At 49.0% G+C, this 25,771-nt stretch overlaps 1 protein-coding gene across 2 annotated transcripts in view; it reads right to left on the reverse strand.

Moving 5' to 3' along the window:
- Positions 1-25,771, reverse strand: part of LMF1 (lipase maturation factor 1) — a 193,574-nt gene that overhangs the window by 15,826 nt on the left and 151,977 nt on the right. For both annotated transcript variants that reach the window (XM_048066424.2, XM_066977769.1), the window contains 3 exons: positions 10,276-10,459; positions 6,976-7,129; positions 4,472-4,655 (listed from right to left, as the gene is read on the reverse strand). In XM_048066424.2, coding sequence (XP_047922381.2) covers positions 4,472-4,655; positions 6,976-7,129; positions 10,276-10,459 — 522 coding nt within the window. The remainder of the gene's footprint in view (positions 1-4,471; positions 4,656-6,975; positions 7,130-10,275; positions 10,460-25,771) is intronic.

A 25,771-nucleotide genomic window follows, 5' to 3' on the forward strand; every position in this document is an offset into this window, starting at 1 on the left:
TAACACGGAGCGACACAACTCACGCCCAACAAAAGTGATCTGAATTTTAGATGTATCCCTTGGGCTACAGGCCGTCCTGACACTCTGATACTTTTGGAGTCGCTTCAAGGTATAATGCAGGAAAACACTGAGCTTTACAAAACAATCTCAAGAGGACAGTGGAATTGTTATTTTTTTTTTGGCTAGTTATTATGTGGTAAGCACCAAGAGCGTGCTTTCGCACTGGCCAAGCACAGACCCCAACATGGAGAGCTTACACAACCTAAACACAATAAATAGCCTTCATGCCACAGCTAGGAGGAAAAAGCCTTTCCTTTGATTACTCTTTATTAAGAGCAGTGAAGGCTTTCCACTACTGCCCAATGGTGAAGAACAAATGCCTTATACTACAAACAACTGGCTTTTGCAAAGTCCAAGACATCCCTCTACCAGGAAAACTGACCAACTCAAAGCCCCAAAACTATGAGCACTATTTTGTTTTCTGGTTGTTATTTATTAACGGCGCTGAATCCACCTGCAGCCTGCCAAAAATCTGCCCATAACACTTTTCATACCAGTGGCAGCGCATAGCTCAGTTCTGGGATATGATGGTGGGGCACCTACAAATACCCACCATAAACAATAAGTCAAATAATTACAGGAGCATTGTCATCAGCTGGAGGACAGAAAAAGCTTTAACAAATTTGTCTCCAGCTTCTGTACAAACAGGACGTCTTTGCATTGGAACGACACCCCCGGGAATGGATTCTGCCATCACACTATCTTCTTGTTGGAAAGTTTTTCCTAACGCTTAACCTGAATTTTCTTGAGATTAAATCATATTCTGCCATTTGGTCCATTATTTCCTCCCTTCTCCACAGGGACGGAGAAAACAGATTGTTACTTTCCACTTTGCGGTAGGTTTCCACATATTCCAAACCTGTTTTGATGGCCAGCCTTCCCTCCTGCTCTCACCCCAAGCAGATCCGTTCAGGCGGTTGCTGCGGGATGAGGTTTCTGCAGGTCCCTCTGCTGCAGCCTTGCCAGTTGTCTGCATCGTTCCTGAATTAGGATGCTTGGCTTAGTGGGAGGGTGACACCGTGCACGCCAAATGCCTGCTCACCTCCTCTGTACTGTGTTTTCCTTTTCGTAATGCTGAAACGTCACTGCTGGTCCTCTTCTGGTGCTGCACACTTGGCCCAAGAGGCTGCCCTGGACAACGGCTCTCTGATCCATCCCATCCAGGGCAGGTGACAGCTCCTGCCCGCTGGCAGCACCGTGCACTCCTCTCCTGTCTGCTTGGACCAACATCTGCAGGATTGCTGTGCTTTTAGACCTCCTCCTCCGTTGTACTCACACAGCTTGGTGGCAACTGCAAATTTACTCAGCACATCATGCTGCTCTCTCCAGGAGCCGGAGCTCCTCTTAAAAATGTGCATTGCATTTTGTTGGGTCAGACCTGGGTTTAAATTGCTCTGATGGAGGTAGGGGACGCGGAGTGACCGACCTCAGTAACAGGCACCTGACCACCAGCTCCTCACCGAGGGACAGGCTATTTTTGTCAAGAAGGTCCTTGCTCACTTTGCACTCGCGTGACGGCGTTATCAGCTGGGCGATGGACCAAAGGGAGTCCTGTCCGAGGCAGCTGCTGAGAAGCCACTGAAAAAGGTCGCAGAAATTTCCGCACGCCGTTGCTGCTGGCTGTTTGTGGGAGATTTTCCCCTTCTGCAGACAGGAAGAAGCCACGCAGACATGGTTCTGGACGGGTTACGTCCCTGCCAGAGCTAAATGAAGGACTTTAATTCAGAGCTAGAGCACCCACGGGATGGCAAGACGTATGAAACAAAGAGGGGATTTAGAAAACAAATGAAAAGGCATATTATATTTAGATAATAAAATTAACATCATGAAAATTGTTTCCTGGAAAATTATGCCATGTTACATTGCGTACAATCAAGGCACTACTGGAAACAGTAATTAAGAGGCAGCCAACTGCTAATTGCACTTCAGAGGTGGGGCAGCGCCGTGGCTCCTCCTGTTTCGGAGCTGGGGCCATGCCAGCGGCTCCCCGCAGCGCCGACCTGCGCCAGCCTGGCCAAGGGCCTGGCTCTCCCATGCTTGGGCTCTTCAAAGCAAATCCTGCAGCTACAGCCAAGGTGGAAAGCTTCGCAGGAAGCCCGGAGCGAAGGAAGGCGTCGTATGTCAAGCGGTGATGAGGTGCAAAGAGGAACCTGTCACGAGCAGCACAAAGGGATGGTAAATATCTTCCCCCGACCTCCCCGGGCTTTTCTGCAGGCTGTCAGAGCTGGATATGTCAGGTCCTTAACTGACCGCCTCCAGCAAACTGCAAAACCAACCCTCCGGCCGGCTGCTCGGAAGCGATCGCGCAGGCTGTGAACAGCGGTGTTAAAAATCCAGAACTTTTAAAAACAAATTAAACATAATCCGGAGGCTGAAGTAACTTGGTTTTATGGACTCCATAAACTACTGTATGGGGTTTGCAAAATTTGCCTGACTCCACAAACTTCTTCTGGGGTTTCGGCTTCTGGTTTCTCATCCTTTCCGCGGCTCTGCGGGACTCAAAGCCAAGCAGCGAACATCCTTCTGCAGGCTCCGGCAGCTCCGAGCAGGACGGCCAGCTTTCCCAAGGATGACAGCTGACACTAAGTACACAGCTCACAGTTTTCAAACAAACGTTCAGCCACTCCAAAGGAGATTTACTTCCACGCTTACGCATGTATTTGCATGCTTAAACCTAAACAGCCACGCTTGAAAGTGTTTGCTGCTGTGCATGTCACTTGTGTTCCTGCTGTTTTCAACATGCGTCATCCCCAGATCTCAGAGGGTTTTTTTTTTTTCTCCTTTCTGCTCTTTTTCTTAATTCCACTCTTAAGCAGGATGTGGGACTGCTTCCCGAAGAGCAGTTTGCACTGGGAGGCTGTGTGAATGCCTTGGTCTTGCTAAGGGAAGGATTTGTGGTCCCAGTCCTGAGCATCCGACTCAGGCTCATGGCACGGAGGGGATGAGCACCTCCGCTGACCGGCGCAAGAGACCCACGGAGCTAATTACTGCTAATCAGCTGCTGTGGACAGATGCCTCTGCACGCACGCACTCCACCAGCCCCCTGCTCACAGAAGCACTTTGGGGAACCCTTCAGCGAAATGAAAAAAAAGAAAACAGATGCGAACGAGCCTGTGTTACTTCCTCTTCCTCCTCCTCCCCAGGCTGCTCCCATACATCACCGTCACTCAGCACGCGGCCGGTGTCCGCTGACAGACGGCGCTGGCGTGTGACGGTGTCTCTCAGCACCAGCACGGCCAGCACTTGCCCACGACGCACGAGCATTTATGCCCTTTCCCTGTTTGTTTTTAAACCTGAGAACACTTTGTATTTTAAGGCCTTGGGGGTATTCCTGCCCGGGAAACAAACGGCCTTTCTCTCATCTCAGAAATGCTTCTCTCTGCAGGCACAGCCTTCTGCTGGGTGACCTGGACTTCTCCGCTGCTGGAGCCCTCCTGAAATGCAGTAAGGTTTACACCAGCAGCTCCCCTTCAAACGTCTGCACCCTCATTTAATGCTGTGCATCGTTGCTGGCTGAAGTTTTAACCTTTGCTATCGTCTTGCTGAGGGATAAGCATACCTAATGCAGATTAAATGAAATTCCAGCACACAAAAACTAGCGGGGTAAATATAAAACCATAGCCAAAGAGCGATGGTTATGTCATCACTGAGGAATTTAAAAGGCGCCTAAATGAAAATACCACAAAGAAAGAAAACAGAGAAGTTTGGGGCAGGAGGGAGAGGAGAGAGGGAAGAGCACCAGGAGAGGACATGAGAACAAAGAGAAAAGCCTGCCACAGCCTGAGATGGGGCTGCCTCCCGCCCCTGCTGTAAGCCCCAGATTTGTAAAATCCCACCTACGTTCTCCCGGTCACATGACCGAGATTTTGCAGAAAAGGCTACAAGACGCTAAAGAATTACATTTACAAGTTTTCCCCCTATTCCTTCTCAATGTATAGCTGCCACCTGCCTGCCGATAGCACGTGAGGATGCTACATCTGCATGCAGGCAGGGAAGCAGCAAAAGCGTTTGCGAGGTCCCCTGGGGTGTCCCCAGGGGACTGAGGGTCCCAGTGGCCGGCAGAGTGACCCTGCAGGACACGGGCACACTGGGGCAAATTCTGCCCCGTACACAGCAGCGAACCCCCACTGTGCCACCACGCCTGGGGACAGGTGCGGTCCATGCGCCTTCTCAACGTCTTCAGCTCTGTTATTGCTGAGAAACAATTAAAAAGCCTCACATAAAATTTCCAAGAGTTTCATTACACTAGCAGCAGACATCCTTTAGGAATACAGTTTTTTTTTTAAACATAATTAACTTAGCTGAGGCTTCAAATATCCATCCCCCCACCCCAAGCACATTGTAAATTCACATAAATTGTTTTTCCTGGTTCAGGGGACACACACGTCTCAGGACACACAAAGGCACGAACCTGGAAGGCAGCGAACCACATCAGCCAGTCCAGGCGGTAGTGGTAGGGGGTTATGAAGCACGGGCGCCTCTTCAAGTCCCCGGGCTTGCACTTGAAGTCGTACTCCTCCCAGACAGCGGCGGGGTCGTTGGGGTCCGGGCTGGACGTACCCTGGAGGATGACTTCTGTTCTCTCCTTGGTAATGCTGTGGGACACGACATCAGACTGTTATTTGTCTCAAGTCATGTAAAATGCTGGTTCACGAGAGTCAGCACAGCCACCGGGGCCTCGTGGTACGGCTGGATGCTGACGGGTCCAGCAACAGAGAAGCTGTCTGTCTGGCCGCCTTTTATCTTTCCAGCAGCAAATTACATGGAAAAGTCCATCTTTCACATCTTTCCCTCATTCCTCTCTATCATGCTGCACTTGTGCTAGACTAAGGAGGGACTGCGGCCCAAAAGATGATTCCTACTGAAATTGCTGGGCCTGTCTTTCTCGATCTCGTCTTTCTCAAGAAAGAGAGAGAATACAACAAGTATTTCCCACATCCCAGACAAGCATCTTGATGCTGGGCCAACCTGTCTCTTTGTACCAGGTTTGTGAAGAAAATCTTTCTCTTGTTACTCCGATGACTCCCATGATAAAAGAGTTCTCTGACTACAAACTCCTCATCATATGAAAAAGTGGAGATGAAGGATGGTCACTAAGTGCATCCCCATCTTCTCCATCCTGGCTGCAAGGGCGGTCTCATGATTACTCAGCAAGAGCAGGAGGTACTGCGTGAGCCACTGCAAATCAAGCCAAGAAAAGTAGAAAAGGAAAGCAAAACAAGCTCCCTGTACCTGGTAGATGTTTAGAAACTAGGTTAAAAAGCATCCCAGCCTTACAGCAGGTCACACATATTTCCTTTGCTGCTTGGTTGACATTCTCTGCACAGCAAGGGGGCAGAGCAGCAGTGATGGCAAACTCCAGGCCACGGACACCACGTGAAACCACAACTGTCAGGTTTTCAATGGCCTGTCAGGGATGCTCCTCTGCCCAGGAGGACTGCTTTCCGTAACGAACACATAACAGCATAACTCTGCCTATCCACGCTGTCCTGCTCCCAACACCCTTTTAATTTTTTACAGCTTTGGTCCTTCCTCCCTCAGCCCAAAAAAAATGAAAGTTTGGACACACTCAGGCTCCACCTTCTCCCCCGACGGCTTCCAGTGATAGATGCTTACAAGCAAGGAATGCTGTACATCTCAGCTTATAATTGTTACCTACGTTTAATAGATTTCTGGATTCTCCAGCCAAGTTCCATATTATATGCTGGGCTGAGTTATGAGCCGTGGCCAGCTGCCCAATGGTTAGAAACACACTGTAAATCAGGGACACCAAATTACTAATAAAAGTATGTTCCTACTGTGTGATTCAAAATATGTCAAGTTTCACATAATCGTATATTCATTATAAGCTGCAATCCTCTTTTTATTGGTTTACATAGGCTGGAATTACAAACATATTACAGCAGCATTTCATCACATGCTCTTTAGGTTCTGGTAACTGTTGAAACAGAAACCATGGACTGAAGAAGAAAAAGAACAACAACCCAAAGAAAACAATCTCCTGTAGCTTCACCACTCCAGCCTTCAAAGAGGTTCAGGGGTTATTACTTCTTGTCTCAGGAAAGGAGAAACGTCAGTTTTTCTCACAACATTTTTAGTGCTGATTATTTTTTATATTTTCCCCCCTTTTTTTTTTCCCTATAGAAATGCCTGCTATTTGAAAAATTGGGGGAAACCTCATACTAACTTGATGTGCTGCAGGTGTGCTCCGTACCTCCCGTGCTCGCAGTGAGACCCTCCCATCCCAGCAGCCGACCCGCACCCCTGGAAAACCCCAACCGCTGCTGCTCCTCCTGCGGGGCCTTGTCCTGAGCCCGCTAACCCCAGGGGAGCCCTCAGGGTCCTCCTGGGGACCACCCCGCGGCCCTACATGGGATTTCCTGAGCGGCCGGCAGCAGCCAGACCGCTGTTGGGCCTGTCCTCTCCATCTGTCTTGTTCTTTTTGTGAGTCCATTTATACTTTAGTCTCCACAGCTTCCTGTAGCGATGAATTCCCCAAGTCACTTGTTGGAAAAAGCACTTCCTTTTGTTGGCCTTAAATCTGCTACCCAATAGCTTATGTGAATATTTACATGAGGGAGAGCAAATGTGTGCACGGGAAGAGAAGTGCACCATAAATAAAGTGGGCTGGTGATGGTGAGGACTATCCACTGGATGAACTCTCTTACGGATATTTTCATCCTGCTATTACATTTGCTCCATCAATATAATGAGCTCACCGAAAGGAGCTCAAAGAAAACAAATTGTAATTTAATGGGAAAGAAACCTGCTCCTTTTTCTCCTTCTCCCTCATAAACAGATATTCCAAGTCTACTGGTTACTGGAAAGATTTCTGTTTAGCTTTAAGGCTATCAGACCGTCCCACACACTGCTGACAGCGGGGAGCTGTACAACGTTCTGCTGAAATGGAAGTACCTCCCAAAAGCTCCGTAGGTGTTTACTATCCTGAGAGGGTTGAAGGAGGTGTTCATGACTTGTCTGGAGCTGAGCAGGTTCAGCACAACAGGGACGCTGAGGTAAGCGATCAGGAGCCCGAAGGAGATGTTCACCACTTGGCGGATGCAGCGGCCTGTTCGGGACACAAAGGCAGACCAGAGGAATGTGAGTTTGCTGCCAGCAGCCAGCTCTGCTCCCGCACCCCCGGGGGGCACAGCCGGACCCCCCCGGGCCGCCCGGGACCCTGCTGGGTGCTCGCAGCTGCTCGGCTCCGAGCCTGGGGCTGGCGAACGCCCCCCGTAATCGAGCAGAGCTTGCCGAGGGCCATGCGCTATCGCTCGAGAGATCTGCCTTTCTCTAAATAGTCTGAGAAAGGGCTGAAAGGAAAAATGTCTAAAATGTAAGATTAATCATCGCTTCAGCGCGGGGGAAAAAACCCAGCTGGCACTCGCACCTTGCTCAGAGTCGCCCTCCTGGTCCCCAGCGTGCGTGGGCTGCCTCCGGCTCGCCCCGGCGTCGCTCCCGCACGTGGCCGCCCCGGGCTCTTGCCACCCAGACTCATTTCCTGCATTTTCCTCCCTGTCACTCAGTGGCTCCACTCAAACCTCCCTGCTTCCTCTGCAAAGCTCTGTTACTTATCGCTTATGTATGAGATGTGTTACTCCACCAGCGCTCTGGTATTCGGTTTGCAGGAACAGCGCTGGATTCACGTGGCATTTCAGTCTGGAGAGAAACCCACTGCAATCAGACAAATAAGCACAAGTGACCTCTGAAGGGCTCCCATGCTTATGGCCGTTTTTAATTTGTTTAACATTAACAGCCAAAGGATCAGATTCAAAGCAATAGCATGTAGCTTTCCCCTTATCTCTGCAGGAGAGGGATGTTTATTTGAACCCCTCTCAGAAGCTATTAATAATTGTTTAGTCTGAGAACATTTCTGGAGAACCGTTTGGTTTGGAATGGAGCTCGCCGAGATACCTCCCCTCGCCCCCTGCGCTGCTGCAGGGCTGCTGCGAAAGCGGGACGAGGCGGCCGGGCAGCGATTTGTCTTTGAGATGAAGCTTCCAGCCCGCAAGGAGCAGGCTCGGACACAGAGCACGGCACGACAAAGGCAGTGCCAGTGGCTCCACGGGTCACAGTTTATGGCCGTGCATGGCCTGCTCGTCCTTCACCCCCTGCAGCCATGGTAGCCGTGACCGAACGGTGCGCAGGATCCGGCCCCAAAAGCATCAGCACCTCCTCGGTCCTGACATGCCCACTGTGGTGTGGTGATTGCCATCACGCCTTGGGGTGACAACTACTCGGTCAGAGAAAAAAAAGAGTTTAATACAGGAAAAATACTACAGTGAGGATGGAGCAAGACTTGGAGAAGGAGCATGAGACATGAGCCAAGGGGATCTGGATGGAGCAGCATGGAGCTGAGCACTAGCGGTGGGAATTAGAGGTCTCAGTGGGAATTACGTGCACATACTTCGAGGATGTGGCCAGATCCTTATAAAATCAGGTCATGAGCAGGGCATGACTGGGTACCCTCCTGTCTTCTGCTCTTGTGACCCAGGGGCGAGTGCCCTTGCTAAGCCTCTTGCCACACAGAGCATCAGTGCCAGCTCAACAGCCTCTACTTTGCTAGCAGAAAAAATATGCAGCAATCCAAATTCACCCAGAATATTACAGATACTGTACCCTTTACTTAGAGATTCCCCCTTTTTTTAAAATCCCAGGACAGGGACACATTTACACTCCAGAGCAGTGGCAGCTATGGATGGCTCTCCTTGCTTGGGGCAGCACTGGCTCAGTACAGTTTTCTGGAGAACACTACAGAAAAGGAGCAAGTTCCTCGAAAAAAAGATCTATCCCCCCACATGGTGACTCTCCGAGTGACATAGCAGAGAAGCAACCTTTGGCTTCTCCTGCAAAAAGCACGGTGCAACTTGAGTGTTGTTTGGGACTGGATGTAAAAATACAGTTGGTAGGCAAGCTGTTGGCTCCCACAGCAAAGCTACCAGAATGGAAAAGCTGTTTAAGATTTCTAGCAAAATACATAAGATAGGACACAGAGAAAGCTTAATGAAATTGCATTAGCCTTGCTGGAAGTAACCCCTCTGGTTAATACGTTGTATTTCTTGGTAGATGAGAAAGGACTAGAGACAGACGCTCTATCTTGCTGACATTTTTCACTCTTTTGACAGATGTTTAGCGTATTTAAAAATGAGCATCTGCGATTGTTGTTGATATTATAGGCAATTTGTTGCTTATATGCGGTTTATAAAAATACTACAAATACAACTCTACATCTGTTACGCAGCCCCATGAAAAATATCCCAATGTTGCTTGTGCAGGCAATCTTCTGCAACCAGGCTGTTTGAAAACTCTCTTCCGAGCGGAACATCAGCCACATTAATCCCCTTTGTGAAGTTACAAACCCCCTTGTGTTCGCTTCTCCGTGTTCGTGGTATGAACAGGAGCTCACCTCCACCCTGTTTTTGGGAACTCCCTCCCCCTGCGGCAGTGCCCACGCAGCCGCTCCTCTCGGCTTCTCCAAGCAGGACGCTGAGCGGGGACGGCCACCTCCCCGGCAGCCAGCTCTCTCTTCCCCTTGGTGCAAGAGTTATTGGCTCCACAACAGATCAATAACCAATTTTGCTCTTTCTGGAAGTCTGGCTTCATGTGGAGTTACTTAAACAGAGCCCTAGTGCCTGTGGGCTCTAGGGGCAGGAGGGCAAATTGGCCAGAGGGTCACCATGCCACCAGGGAGCAAGGAGTGCTGAGAGTGAGCAAACACGAGACCTGCTTCTGCATCCAACTTCTGACATGAAACCCTTGCCCCAAACCACACTGCGTGTTTCATCCTCGACTTTAAATAGTCAAAATAAAAATAAGAAAAATAAATACCCACAAGCTAAATTGTGCAATTCTGCATTGCTTAGTTAGGGCTGGAGTTTGATGCTCACTGGGGCGAGTGCAAGGAACCCTGATTCCTGTGAGCAGAGAAGTCAGGATTTCTGCTGCGCGCCCTCCAAAGGCACCGTACGTGCACTGAGGACGTGCCCTCTAGTGGCAATGTCACAGCAGACCTTTATAAACCAGCTCCTGGTTTTGCACTCATTTGTCATCAGCTCAAGATTCAGACATCCTTCAAACCACAGAGGAGATCACGCAGGGGCAAAATTATCTCCCTCCCCATCCATGTTTTTTCCAGAAGGAGAAGATGAAAGCTTTTGAGATAAACACACCGAATACGCCTTTCTGCAGCTTTTTCTCCCTCCAGAAACAACTCACCGTATCCCAGGGGAGGCTGCTCGCCGGCTGCCTGCCTGGCCTGCATCTGCACCACCCGGTCTTTCACCCCTCCTCGCCTGGAGCTGAAGAGGAATCCCAGGCTGAGGTCGTCAAAGCAAGCGATGCTGGGCACGATGGTCAGCCAGTTGAGGAAGCTCAGGTTTCCGCTGATTATCAGAAGCACCTACACAGGAAAGAACAAAGCAGAGGGTGTTGAAGTTGCCAGCTGCCCGAAGCTGGGAGGAGACTCCACAGCTCCCACCTCTGTGGGCTTTGCTGAATGAAACCCCTTTAAAAACAGCTTAAGAAAAACTCGGGTGGTCCCTGGCCCAGCATCCACGCAGCCACATTTGAGCAGCCCTGGATGATGCGCTGCCCTGCAGGCCCCCAAAATCCAAAGCAGCACACGTGAGCTCTGCTCCGGTCCACAGGCTGCAGCCTGCTCCCCACCCTGCCCCTGCCGGTGTTTCTGCCAGGGAAACCCAAAGGCTGCTGTCCTGCAAGCACATTGCGATGGGAATGCAGTGCAAGGTGACCCCTGGCAGTTGGCTTCAGGACGTGGGGATCCAGAGGGGCCTCACGATGCAACGCCCTGGCGGAGCTCCCACCTCCTGCCTCAAACCTGCCCACGCGACAGCAAGGGCTCAGGGCCGTGACGAAGGAAATGTTGATGGTATTTTAAACCAGAGCACATCGTCAGCTGATTTTCCATGACTGTAACACTGACGGCAAACCCTGTCCCTCCCTGCCCAGGCTACGGGCCCCAAAACACTCCCCAGCGGGACAAGACGAGCCCAAGCGCGGTGCTCCCGGGGACTGCGCGGGGCCCCAGGGGCATGGCCCCCCTCCTGATGATGCCCATCTATCTACAGACTCAACGCTTCTGAAACCCTTCAGGAGGAAATATTGGAACTTCTAATTGAGGACCAGCTTTAAATATAAAGTATGCTTTTTTTTTTTAAGAGGCATTTTTATTTTAACTTTTATTGCCCATTTATGAGAATGTTCTGCATGCGTAAGGCAGAAAAAGTGTAAAAATCTGCGAGTCTTTGGAAGAGTCTCCATAAATATTTGTACAGTGCAGGAAAGGCTTTTTGTAGACACACATTATTTTTTTCTTACTATCACAATGACTTGAAAAACAGAAGGAACCTTCTTGCACCCCAGTTCTCCGGCGAGTCCTAATGAGCACCACGCGGTCATGTTTGGGCACAGCCCGTTTAGCCTCGGCCATGAATCACATCTTCGCAGCATATGGCTTCGTTTTGCAGCTCTCCCCACGGTTGCATGATGTCACTTCCTTGCCATTTCCATACGTCAGCCACGGCGAAGATGCAGCCGCACCTCTGCTCGAGGTACACCCCGACCCCCTGCCAGAGCCTTTCACTGCGCCTCCGCATGAAACCGAACGCCCAGAACCATTTCTGCTTCTTGCAAGCATCGTGTTCAATTTCTGCCCCCGCTGCAGGCTCCCTGCCGGCCCTGCAGAGGCACGGCAGGGCAAAGGGAGGAGGACAGAAGGGCTGGGAGCTGTGACACCTCCCGCATCACGGCCCTTCCCTGTGCCCACTGACAACAACCGACGTGTCGGGAGCTGCGAGGAGCCGCGCTCGGCCACGCTCCTGCACGCCGAGCCACAAAGGAGCTACAAACGCCTCTCGGTCAAACCCTGCTGTCCTTGTCTGCATCTGAACGGATTCATGAAAATGGTGCAAAACCTTGCACGGATGCTTTTCCTGCTGCACAAGCCCGGTAGCGTGCACTACAGAAGTGCTACAGGAGCCAGCGCGGCACGGAGCAGGCAGAGGGCACCTGCACCTCGGCTGCTGCCCCCACAGCCCTGCTGGCGACAGCGATATTCCCATGGGAAGCTTCCCCGCCAGCGCGAGCGAGTGGAGCAGGGTTTGGATCACACATTATTTGGCTTTTGACTCACGTGTGAGCGAGGGACGTGGCGCTGGTGGGACCCCCCGGCACCCATCTCCTCGCAGCGTTTTCGGGTGCTGCCCCTACTGCCGGGGGCTTGGCTCCCATCTTGGGCAGCTCTGCCGGAGCCTCATTCTCTAGAGGGCTGTGAACATTTTTCTGTTTGTTCTAGCCTAAATTTATTCAAGCCCAGCCTATAGTTTTTTCTTTTTTTTTTTAAAGTTGTTTTTTGCAGTTCGTAGATGCCCCCGTTTAATCTCTGCAGCTACATCCCTTCTCCGCCTTCACGCTTTCAAGCCAGCCGGCCAGCTCCTGCCTCCGCTCACAGAGGACTTCATTGTCTGCTTATCCCAGCAACCATGCCCTGAACCTGAACAAGGTCCAATCAATCTTTCTGGGTGCTGACAAGAACTGCACAGAGGACATCAGATGAGTCTCACCAGGAACTCCTACGGCGGTACTAACATTCCCTTTCCCAACCAGAACTATTCCTCCCGCTGCGTGCTAACCCCGCGTTTATCTGCTCCACCGGGGTGTCACGTTGGTAGTTGCCAGCACCCTGCAAGCAGCCTGTGTGCACAGTTTCCCCCTACACACACACAATTTCCCCAAACTGAGACGTAACGCGGGATTTTCTGCTCCCACGCCAGGAGCATCACCCCGCGTGCTGCACAGCCCCGTCCCATCCCGCCTGCCCCACTAACCTTTGAGGCCAACCCAGACCGAGGATGCTGAGAACTGACTGACCCAAAAACTCGCTGCTTTGCCTGCGAACACAAACCACGTGGGTTTTAACCTAGGGCAGCCACAGCATTTAATCGTTCCACGTTTCACACGAAGAGGGACCGCTGCCAGCTCAGCCCTGCGGACACCACGACTCGCACCAGGTGCAGAACGGACGCCACGGGCTCGCTTCAACGCCGGCACCACAGCACCAAGCCCACCCCAGGGGGTCACCACGAAGCCACATCTGGTGTGTCCCAGGGCTGCCTGCCTCGAGCCACCGCGGTGCTCGGAAAGGAGCGTCCTGGGAGCGATTCATCACGCTGGCATCGGTCGCTATATGGGAATCCGCGCACGCAAGACAAAACAAGGAAAGAAAAGCAGCTGATGCCTGTTCAGGACTATTTTAGTTTTGAGACTGATTTGGATTCTTGTCCCATTAGTCACATTACTTAGGATTTAGCCCTGGTTCTGCTAATTAACTAGCTGTTCCTCAGACATATTAAAACAAAATGGAAGAAAATAGGAAAGAAAAGAAAGAGGTCTCACCATCCTACCCATAAAAAATGAAGATATAAGGCTGACTTAATGTATTACACTTTGAAAAACAATGTTCTGATGTAATAGTCAGTTATTTTTCAGACTTCAGACCAACAAATGAGAACTTCCCCCACCTTCCAGCTGGGTTGAAACCTGTAACCTTGACTGGTACTACTTTTACTCTGTTTAAAGAACACTTCTCCATACACGCAGCCGAACTTTATCCTCCTGCAAACAGACTTGAGTCTGCCTTCTCTAACACAGCCCCCCGCCATGAGCACCAAAAAGCCACATCCCAGGCATAGAGGAAACCCCACCAAACCTTGCAGGTTTAACCTCCTCCTCTGGCAAGGCAGTGAAAGCTCAGCCAGCTCTGGCAGAGATGAACCCTGATGCACCGGGGCTCGTTGGAGAGCAAGGGCTCCGTGCAGGGTACCTCCACCTCACTTCGTAAGCAGGACAATTTAGCTGTCAAGGGCTCTGGGGCATTACCCAGGGATTGTTTTAGGATTTTGCTATACTCACATACACGATGAGGCTCTACTGCAATACGGACTGGTGTCACCTGGACTTGCTAAATCAAGTGGTAAGAGACAGTTCTTGTTCTGAAGAAACTTAAATCTAAACACGCAAGACAAACTTAGATCGAAATTAGGATTTAATACAGCTGTGTTACAGGCGGAGAATGGAAGAATTTTGGCACCTAGTTCTTATTTCAACAACGCTCTCTGGGGACATTGCCTTAAAGAAACTTACCCAAGATCACCTAAGGACTCTTGCAGCAGGGCCTGAAATAGGACCCGAATCTCCCAATTACAAATCCAGTGTCTTAATTACAAGTCCCCTCAAAAGACCTGCATGCCCAAAGGCCAATCCCCGGAGTTTCCCTATGGTTTATCCCAGTGTGCACTCACCCAGCGTGCACTTTTCTTCCTTCAGAAAGGCTCCTTTTTGTGTGCGTGGTGTCCCGCTGGGGCCCTCCTCATGAAAATAAAAGGCGGGCTCCCAAAATACTATTCCACAACCCAAATATCAATAACATGCACAGTTTCGGTCTGAGCCAGTGTTCTATTAAAAAGATGTACATTTTCTTGTTAAAAAGAACAACAAATAAATGTTAAAAACGTCATCTACCCCCCTCTGAGATTAGCTTTTTTTAAAATTTATTTTTTATTTTTTTTAAATACGGTGATTTGCAAGTTATAATTTTCAAAAACCTGGTAGGACTCTTTGGTAGCAGATTCACATAATCCTAAAAAAAATAGAGATCTGACCAATTAAAGTAAGTAACAAAAGTCCTGCTATTATTTAGTAAAAAAAAAAAAAAATAAACTAACTTATTTACCCTGAGTTGGATAATTATCCAGAATTACGAGGGGGAAGAAAGTATTTAAATCTGAATTACATACACATGTTAGGTCCTCGAACATAACATCTTGTACTCAAAGGAGTAAATACGCTTTGCGTTCCCCCTTTGACCCGTATGTGGTTTAGCTTTTAGTTCGATGCATGTTAATCAGCCTGTATTCATTAACACACTTCTCACTTAGCCACTTTGTTAGGAAACCCTGATGCTTTCCTGATTTGATTTGCCTTGCACAATTGCAGTAATATTAAGAAAATAGTTCTCCACTTTGCCACTTCTGCGGAGGATCGTTTTACAGCTTTGTAAGGAGCGACTGGGTGGTCCATTAGAGGCTTTTTTCGGTAGTGATTCACCTCTCTTTATTGCTTGGAAGTCAGAAGCAAGATATCTTATTTCCACCAGCCCTTAAAATCAGGGGATTCAAAAATAATACAAATTTGGCGTTTTCTGGTCTGTGGGTGGAATCACGAACCTGACACATTTTTAGCTTCAGTTATTCCAGCCGACGCTCGATGCTCACGCTGGCCACTGCGGCTGCTGAGCAGGCACCGGCCCGCGAACTGACGCACGGCTTGATGTGATCCCCTGCCCGAGGGGGGGATGAACGCCGTGAATCCTCGAGCTTTGCAAAAACAAACCTCAAAGGAACTCCCGCTTCAAAGTCAATTAACAGGAAAACGGACGATTCTCCAAGCGTGCTGACGGCTGCCTGTCCCAGCAGATGGTTTCTCAGCCATTTCTGCAAGAGGCACGCGGTATTTGGCATTTCGCTGGCAGTGAGACCAAAACTTTGTCCGCTGAGCGACCGGGGCTGGTGGATCCTCTGCGATTCAAACTCGTATTGAAGGCGCTCAGCTCCTGCCCTGGTACGTGAAGAGCATTCACGCCTAGCACCGGCGTGCACTGATCTGGGTTTCATCCCCCAAATTCCCCAGGTCTTACTTCCCTCATCTGCAGAGTGGGTTTGTGGGCGCTGCACCTCCTCCGCACCCACCTCTGGGGACAAGGACACCGAAGACCTCTAGGAGCTGGTGCTGCCGGGCTGCTGGGGCACGGGGAGCATCTGCTCCTTCCCCATCACCCACATGCAATCGAGAGGTTGTTGCACTCATCTCACACTAATTTCAGCCCTCGCACCGCGCAAAGTGCCACGATCACAACCCAGCAGGGCCATCCCCACCTCTCCGCGGCTGATGGGCTGCGCCCTGCCTAGCTCAGCCCTCGGTTCTGTTTACTAAGTGTCTTTCTCTTGCCGGACGATATTTAAATGCACAATTATAACAAACAGATGGTATCAACCCCTGTGGTGATTTTTAAAAATTTTTTTATTAAAGCACAGTATTAATCATGGTAATTGGGTAGGAACTTTAAGGTTATAAAACTACAGCATGTCTAATGAGCGAGCTCCTTATAGGAGGAACTGAGGTTTTTAATCTAATAATGTCAGTTTTATGGATTATGACTGGAGTTTTATGAAGTGTGATATGAAATACTGTGGATTCATGGCTCTCACTGGATTAATTTGGAAAAGTAGTTTTCCTGGTTCTAGGCCCAAAAACAATTATTCCTTACATTTCTGTCCCCTGCACTGTTACCAAACCCCTCTGTCAGAAAATGGGCACCTACACCCATAACTTTTTTACAGGTTAGACTTCTTTGTTTGGCTGGTTTTTATTTTTGAAATCACAGATTGTTACAAACATACAGTAGGTACGAGAAGCTCATATTCTCTGTAGCAGACTGTATATTTGTCCAGAAGGAACAACAACAACGGGCTGTAAACTGTTCAGGTCGGGGCTGGAGCTCGCAGGCTCCGTCAGAGCACTGGGACACAGCCACCACGTGGCACTGGAGCGCTCTGATGCTAAGCAATCGGCAAGGAAGAGCAAAAACTGGAGTGCCCAGAAGAAGAATAATATCTTTAGAAGGAAAACAGAATCATAGGGCTGGAAGAGACCTCAGGAAGTCTTTTCTGCTGCCCCAGGACAGGGCTGCCTGTGCCCAAGCCGTGATAGGGTTGACCGACCTCTTCCTAGAAGCCCTGCTGAGCAATGGATCCAGGTCCCCATCCTTCCCAAGGCTACCTGCTCCAGTGCTTCACCATCTTTATCATTTAGAAGTTATTCCTGATATCCAGCCTGAGTTCCTTGACAATACGTAATCCCATGACTCATCCTCTACTCACTCTGCTCTCGCCTATCTGCAATAGCCTTCACTTATGTGAAAAGTATCCTCTTGTCCACCGCCTCTTCCTCCTTCCTGTAATGTTCTCTTTTGGATGGAATGATCTCAGCTGGTCCAACCTTGCCCTGTGATCCCACCCTCTGGATCCCTGGTTATTTTCATTGTTCTCTGGACCTTCTCCAGCTGGGACATGTCCACCCTGAAGGGAATGCCCAAAACCGAGCCATAGCTTTTAGCTGCAGCCAGCAACAGTGAGCACGAAGGACTTAAATACTCAGAGCACAAAGAATTTACATAGCCCGGTAGGATCACCCTTTCTGCAACAGTGCAGCCCTGCCGACTCAATCACATTGCCATTCGCAGACCCAGACCCTCCTGTGGATTTGGCACCTAGATATCACAGCCCGCCCCACTACTTGGGGAAAAAAATTAGTGCCAGTGCTTTGCACTCGTACCTTCTGCTTCGTGTTCAACCTTCTCCCTCTGCATCTCCAGTTTGTCAAGATCACTCTGAATTCTAACCATGTGCTCCAACACACCGCCATTTCCCTCCACCTGAGTGTGTTCTTCTCATTAAATATTAGACATCATTAATGAAACCCTAAATACCACCAGAGAGATCCCGCGGAGGTCCCCTTGATAAATCCTTCCCACTGCCAGTGAGCCATTGGTAGCTGCTGAATAGAGTTTCCACCCAGTTTTGTCCACCGGACAGTATTTCCTACTTCTCAGACACTGCTTTCTTGGGTTGTTTATGAGATTTTATGTGAAACAGTTTCAAAAGCCTCAGTAAAAGCATATATTATTTATCCTCTATTCATGTGCCTTGTTTTGTCAGTGAAGGAAAGAAGACTGCTTTTACAGTCTGTTCTTGGCAAAACCACGATGGCTGCAGCTCTCCCTTTGTTTTTTGGAGGTATTTACAAATGGCCTGTCTCATCATTTTCTTCCAGCACAGGCTCTGTAATCTCCTGGCTCTTCTTTATTCTCTCTTTAGAGGACAGTTACTGTATTAGCCCTTCTCCATCCTTTCATTACTTCACCTATGTTCTACTAATTCTCAAAGATAATCACTAATGCTGACAAGATTTCAACGGCTAGCTCTTTAAGACCCCTAGGATGGATTTCCTTAGGCTCAGATTATTTGAAAAGATCCAACTTTGCTAAGTACTCTCTAGCTCTCCCCTGGTTGTGGCTGAGGTCATCCTGCTTTGTTACTGGTCTTAATTACACCAACAGCCTCCTGAGATGTGACTTTTTAGTGCTGACTGTTATAAAAAAGGCACTAATCATTTCAAGATAAAACACAGAACCTATTTATCAACTCCGAAAAAAAAAAAGGGGATGCAGAAAAAAGTAAACCTCCTTCGTTGCACACAGAATAAACAACCACTTACTCACTCTGTGCTGGTGAAAAGCAGGAGACCAACGAGAGCGGCTCACCTCGGTGCTGTCAGTACTGCAGTACCCGGGTCCCACTTGGGTCTTCTCAGTGCAGGTCCCCAGAGGTACATGTGGGACCAGCTCAGCTGATGGGGACAGTGAAGACCCCTCCTCCTGCCGGACCTCCAAAACTCAAGAATGCTGATCAATGGACTTTGCATGTCACCAAAGAAAGAGGAAATTAGTCTTTAAAGCTGGATTTAGTGGCTCTATGAAGGCGCCGACGATAGGAGGTGACATGCCACCACCGAGAAGGGGCGAGGGAGCTGCTGCATTCAGCAGGAGCACCTGGTCCCCGTCCCCTTCACCCTGCACACATGCTGAGTACCCAGCAGCTACAGGGGGCTACCTGCAGGGGCCCCAGCCGCGAGAAGTGCCTGCACCAGGCGCGCTGCCCATGGCCGGGCAAAGGCACTTTGAGCCGCTCAGTTCCCCGGGGGAACTCGAGAAAGTGGGAGCTTGGAAATGACCCGGCGAGGCCACAGCGCTGAGCAGAGGGGGACAAACTGTTGGTGCAGGCGACGGGAAGAGAGATTTGCCATCACCCACCTACATGCGTTTGCCCAGTCCCCCAGCATCACTCCTTGCTCCTCCGACAGCTTGCTCTCCTGGTTTCACTGGGGGAAGACAGCAACCGGGCTCGGTGAACAGCGGAGGGTGGCACGCAAGTGCCACTGGAATGGATAGCACGAGTGCGTTGGGAACACTTCATCGCCCACAGCCTCTGTGCCATCTGTGCCTGGGACAGATCTTTGAAAAGAAAACGCCAGCTTTCCCTGAACGGGTGTAGGTTGCTTTGGGTTTGGTTAAACAGTTAACTGCGCTCTTCTGAGACCTGCGGCCCCACCGCCAGAGAATCTCCTGCTCCTACGGCAAGCTGAAATTCACAACATCAAAAGCTGGTCCTTCCTGTAAGAGATAGGAAGGACAAGCCTCAAAAGCCAAATTTGATTTTAATGTGCCTCCAGTTACTTGCGTACCATGAAAACATAGCCTCCCACAAAGAAAAACAGGCTATCATTCCCCCATCTGGTTTCAGTTTGAAAAATACTTATATATGTAGTTTTTCCCAAAAGTTATTGTAGGCACGGGCAAAAAATTCCCATTAAATGACAACAGCGAGAACATTTAATTTTCCCCTATTATTAATTTAATCTCGTTAACTTCTTGACTCAGTATTTGCATGAGGATTTAATCTCTGCTTTGCAGAGCTATTTAGTGCAGAAAAAATATATAGGAAAATAATTACCCCTGTCCACTTGCTCTGTTTTATACAGCAGATAAAATAGCTTTGTGAATCCCACAGAAATTCAGAAAGCTATTGGAAGTACCAGGAGGAAAAGGAGCAAAGCGAGTCGTGCCAGCCAGACCAGAAAGAGGAACAAGGCTTGACTTCAGTTTACTTTTGGACGGGCGGTGAATTAGGTGATCTCAGCCTAATCCACATTACGAAACGCAGCCCACGTGCATTTCTGTTTGTTTTTTAAACACAACCTGCTTCTGCTTTCCCAGCAGAGACAAGCCAAGGAGGAAATGGGAGCACGAGCACGGGCAGGCTGAGCGCGGGCCCCTCTCCGGCTCGCAGCTCCGCGGCGGGCACGCTGCGCCCTCGCGGCACGCAGCACACGCGTCTCGTTTCTCTGCCTAGAAATCCTGACAGCCAAGACATAACATGAGTCAATGTTTTGGTTGATTTTTTTTTTTCTTTCCTCCCCCAGGCACAGGGCTCAAATGGCCTCGGAACACTTCCCAGGCTTCACGTAGAGCTGCCTCCCTTTCTCCATCCCTTACCTGTTACGGGCACACCTGATCGCAGGACACCCGGGCACTCCTCGGAGAGCTCGGCCATAAATTCTGTCAGCCCTGGCTTTCCAAAGTCACCCAGCTCGCTGGGAATATTGTGGAGTCAGGAAATATCCCAAATGTGGTATCCAAAACATGACTTCATAGGCACAGGCTGAGTATTTCCTTCCCACAAGATGATAGGAGAGAACCCACATATTATTACCACATTTAATACAGAAATAAGAAAATAATAAACCCTGCAATGTGCCTCGCACAGCTACGTACACACACCGAGCACCTCCGGTTAGTGAGTGGTCGCTCTGCCACAACCAAAGCTATGCAAATGATTCATTTAGAGCCAGAGCAGTTAGCTAGAATTCAAAGTGTTTTATAATTCACATGCTACCTTCAGATTTTTTGTTTTTCTGAGTAGCTACGACTGGGGACTTGAACAACTAAATTAAAAAAGACCAATATTTATCCCTAAAAAAACAGAGGTCAGAATTTATATTTCTAAATATTTAACAGTTAGAGACTCTGCTGAAATGTATCATAGAAATATTGAGGAATAAAGTAAGTACAGATGCACAAATACAGTCATGCAGCAATCTTGACCAAAACTGGTCCATGAACTGGGTCAGATTTTGACACGTTACAAATTGCACTGTAAGGGTTTTGCAGTCTCACTCTAAGCGCCTGGTCTAAAGTTACAAACAGAATTGTGCTACAGCAATTGGGAGCCCAACCCTTTCCAATCCTGCTATATACACGACATTTGTTCTTGATCTAAACGTGAGGCAATATAAATGTTTCAATCCATACTCACTTTTAATTTGTAGCTACACGAACCACCTACCATAGTTCCCACGGATTATGGGACTTGACCGCGGAGCATTTCTTTGGAGAAGCACAACTTCCCGATTTTCAGTGAAAAATATTGCAAAGAGAGGCGAGAGAGTGCGAGAGGAGTGACTGTGTTTATACACACCCCTGGGCCTTCCAGCAGCCTCACACCCAGCACGACGCTGCGACGGGAGAGAAACCCGGAGCCGAAGGGGTTAAACCGACTTTCTTTCATTTATCATGTAGCACAAGAACTCGTAGCAAGTATTTCTGTCCTAGGAAATCCTATACATTTAACTCAATTACCGAAGAATTGTGTGTGAATTTAGGATCAGTTGCTTGCTTTGGGTCTGAAACACAACCTGACTCCCGTCCTGCCCCCTCGGAGCTGAGATGTCTCCGAATTACTGACTTTGACACATTTACTCTGCTCCGCAGCTTTGTTATGTAAAGTACCTCTTGGTGTTGCTTGATCCGATGACGCTTTTGCTAGAGGCTATAGTGTTCCCCATTAATATATTACAGGCTAAATAACTGCCGAAGGAGTGTTTATGTAGAGTGTTGGAACAATATAAAATGAAAGAATAATTTTACAGAAGGAAGGAATTTTGCTACTCTGCTCTGAATTATCAACATCTTTCCATCCCTGATGGTAAAGTTACTTCCTAAAGGGAGAAGCTGTCACAAAGATATCTAATGGCAAAAACGTTTCAAGACCCCATTTTACTAAAGGCCAAAGAGCATTTCCACGGACCAGCAAATCTCAGCGAGCTTTTCAGCAGCATCCTACAAGCAGAGGACCGATTTCAACTAATTTGTTCCTGATTTTTCTCTAACTTGCTCCAGAAAGCTGACTTGAGTGGCAGGACTCCTCCATTGGGATGCTGTTATCGGCAGGTAAGACCGAGTCCTTCAGGTCTGGGGCAGAGGGTTCCACCATGGAGAACATTTCCATGAAAAGGAGGTGGCAAATGGATGGGTGAGACCCTCAGGGCTGGAGCTCTGCAGGAACCCAGGAACAGCCCGAGCTGCAACCAAACCCGGCCCTGCAGGCAGGTGATGCCCATGAGGCACCGGTCCAAAGCACTAAGTGCTAGCTGAAGGCTTGGCACCACCAGAACGACCGTCCCTGGCAAGAGGAGGAGGATGAGGAGGAGCAGGAAGGGGCAGAGCTACCGGAGCGACCGACCCCGTCGGTTTGTCCCAGCATGAGGTCAGAACCTAGCCCTGCTTCAGCCCCGAGAAAACCATATTAGCATGTAATTACGGGGCCTTGTGTGGACTTTGAAACAGGATGTAAAACCGAGTTCCTGATTACTCATGGTCATAAAAGCGACCGTGGAATTTTCTGCGGAGCCGGGCGAGGCGGGACGGGACGCAGGAGGTCTCAGCCCCGGCTGCGAGGCAGGTTGCCGCAGCGCTCGGCGGCACCGCGGGCAGGCGGCCGAGGAGCCGCGACGTTCCCCTGCCAGCACCGCAGCCCTCTGGTGCTTCGAGAGTGTTTGCACAATGCTGGAGTACCCATCCGCAAGACAACGGCGCTGTGGAAAACCAGAGCATTGTTACCACAAAGCACGCCTGGATTTCTTCACTCAGCGCGAGAGCAGCGCTCGTTCCGATTAGCTCATTTCATCAATAAAGTCAAACAGCACGTTAAAAAAGTTCTACATCTATTAATGGTCCAAGCGTTTCACTAACCAGCTCCGTCCCGCTCATTAAAAGTGCTTTTATAGCACATGCGGAGCTGAAGTCCAGCAGAAGTGCTCTGCTTCGGTGGTACCTCCAGATGGGTCGTGCTGGACGGAGACCCTCGGGCGGGCTCTGCCCTCCTCCGCAGGGAGCGCGGGTTGGAAAGATTTTTTCCCAGTCAGAATCTGAGGGTTTGTGAAAATACGACAGGGGACTGGCCTCTGAGCGCCTTCCCCGGGAACCCTGGTCCCATCCTGGCTGCTTAAAGATCAAAACATCATCACCCTGTGCTGCGCGCCGGGCAGGCGGTCAGGTGGAGACAGCCAGACACAAGGTAAAGCAAGGAAGGCAAATAAGCTGAAAGCAGCTGACTGTAAAAATTGATAGAAATAGTTTTCTCACTAGTGCTGCAGTAAGGTATTCTCAGAGCGCAACAGCAGAAGTGTTTAATGAAGAGCTCTCGCCTGTTTTTGTTAGCAGCCAGCATCTGGTTTGTAATATCGAAAGCCACTTTCTTACTAACATGTGATTGAAGAACACATCCGTGAAAAATCGTTTCATCGCTTCCTTTCAAGCTGGTTTCAAATTTGAGCTAGACACCTAGTAAATAGCATGACAGCTTTAAAAGAAATAATACTAAATATAACCATGTCTTTTGGATAGCGCGAGCTGGACTGGGCAATACTTGCCTAGTCAAGTTGTTCTGGGAGTGCTTTGCTGCAGGTTTTTATTTTTCCTCTCTGCTGAGGTCTGCTACATACTCGGATATTAAGACATCATAAGAAAAATTCCAACACGGCAATTAATCACTGACTGTCATAGTTTTCCATAAGGTGCAAATTTAAGGTCATAAAACTGTCAAAAAACTAAGGAGTTACACGGGCTGCTCGCGCCGCTGGCTGGATGCACTTCTGGGAACGGCTGCAGACAAATACCGGCGGTGCACCAGTAGCACAGCCCGCCCCTGTTCCCGGGACAAACCTCCGGCCGTGTCCCCACCGCAGGACGATGTGGGGAAGCCGTTATGTGCCATGCAAGGCTCGGTGGGAGTCTGCTGGGCACCTCGTCCGCAGCCTGCCAGCCACACGGACGATGCCTTCGGTGAGCCACGGGGCGTGTGGCGCGTCTCTGAGGACAGGGAGCCAGGAGGAAATTTCAGACCAATGATTTAAGATGGTGCCATGACGTGGGAAGCCCTCGGAAGAGGAAATACAGCCTGTTTGTTCGGAGACTACGCATCCCCTCGAACCAAGGGACCTTAGGTCTGTATTGCAGTCAGCTCCATGTGGTGATGCTTTGAATTCAACTGTGTGCAAGGACAAAGTAGAAGGTCACTTACTAAATGACGGCCCTTTGGCCTGGTACAGTACCAGGGATCAAGAATCCAGGACTTGGCATCCATAGCACGCTTGTCTTTCCCTGAAGCTACAGGGGTTTTGGGGATGGCAGGTTTCAGAGGATGGAGACCTGTGCATACCTTCGGCGGGGGGGTTTCTATCAGCTTCAACAGGACCCAGATACTGCAAGGACGAACCCACACCAGTGGTGTAACTCCTGAGCTGGTCAAACCACAGACATCACTTCATTTGCCATTCCTGCTTAAGAGCAAACATTATCACCTAATATTAAAATACAGGAAAAAAGAGTATTCAGCAAAAGCACTTTTCAGTCCAGCAGAAACAATTCTTACTTGAGCTCTATCCTGTTTTAATAGCAATCTGGGATAGGCTGTCAATAGGCAGAGATCCATAACTTTTTCACATATTACATGGCGCAGTCCAGAGCTCCGCTGTAACAGATGCTAGATGATTATTTAATCATCAGTGATAGAGTAGAACAGCATTAAGAGGAGAAAGTGAGAGTTCCTTTTCCAGAATCTCCTTTTCGCTGCTAATTAGGACATTCCTCACAGAGACGTGTGGCTTCAAAATTCCTTTCGCAAGAAATGATCCGAATTAAACCCTGCTCTCTCAAATCCTGGATCAGTCTGAAGTCACATGGAACTGTTTATATTCCTTGATTGAAGGAATGCTAAAATACTTCTGGCAAAAATACTTCAATTCCCCTTCCACATGCAGTCACTGCAGACTCCTTTGAAATTCACTTTTTTTCTACAATATTCAGATGAATCTAACAATCGCAAAAATAAGAGCAAGCCCCATTAGAGAAGGGGAACACATGAGAACAATTTATTGCGATAGAGAACTTCTGCTTAGCATCTATCCAGGTCTTGGTACAATTTGGATCAAATTGGTATTGAAGACAGAGCATGGGGAAAACAATGTTCTTTGGAACAAACGGGGATGGGCGGGCTGAGTACCTCGAATCTCAGACAGTCCTGGCACACAGAAATGGGATCCGTGTTACGGATCCCTTTCAAAACAATTCAAATCCAAGGTTTTGGTTTGACCAATTGTGGAGACATAGCAGCCAGCTGCAAAAGCTGGATCAGGACTCCACTCCCCAAATTCACTGGTATTTCAGTCCCAACATTGATTCAAACTCATCTTTTCCTTTTAAAGCTAAAAGTAAAGAACATGACCACATCCGCAGGCATACCATAAATGCAAGGAAAAAGTCAAGGGGATGTCACATCTGATCAGCTTGACACTACGGTGGAAAACATTGGTGGCTTCTCTGATTTATATCTTTCTGCAGCTACTTTCTTTGCCTCATTAAAGTACATAATTTCAGTAACTCTAAGCTCTTAGCAACATCTGCAGTAAAATATTTAACTTGGGTTGGCTACTCGGTGTCACTGAAAGCCAAGGCTGGGCGTATTTCAAAATGCAGGATGACCTGGATTTTTCCACCAAACCAACCTCTCGCAGCACGCTCCGAGCTCACACACGTCCCAGCGCCGCTCCGAGCTGCCGGGCCGCGGGCTTCTGCAGGCTTAGGCAAAATAGAAAACAGTTGTGGTGTGAAAAGGCACCAAAAAAAAAAAAAATAATCCAGTGCCTTATTTGGGGCTGGTTACCATTTGATTTTAATAAA

This window comes from Anser cygnoides, chromosome 15 (assembly GCF_040182565.1).
Source record: "Anser cygnoides isolate HZ-2024a breed goose chromosome 15, Taihu_goose_T2T_genome, whole genome shotgun sequence".
In the NCBI taxonomy this organism is placed as follows: Eukaryota; Metazoa; Chordata; class Aves; order Anseriformes; family Anatidae; genus Anser; species Anser cygnoides.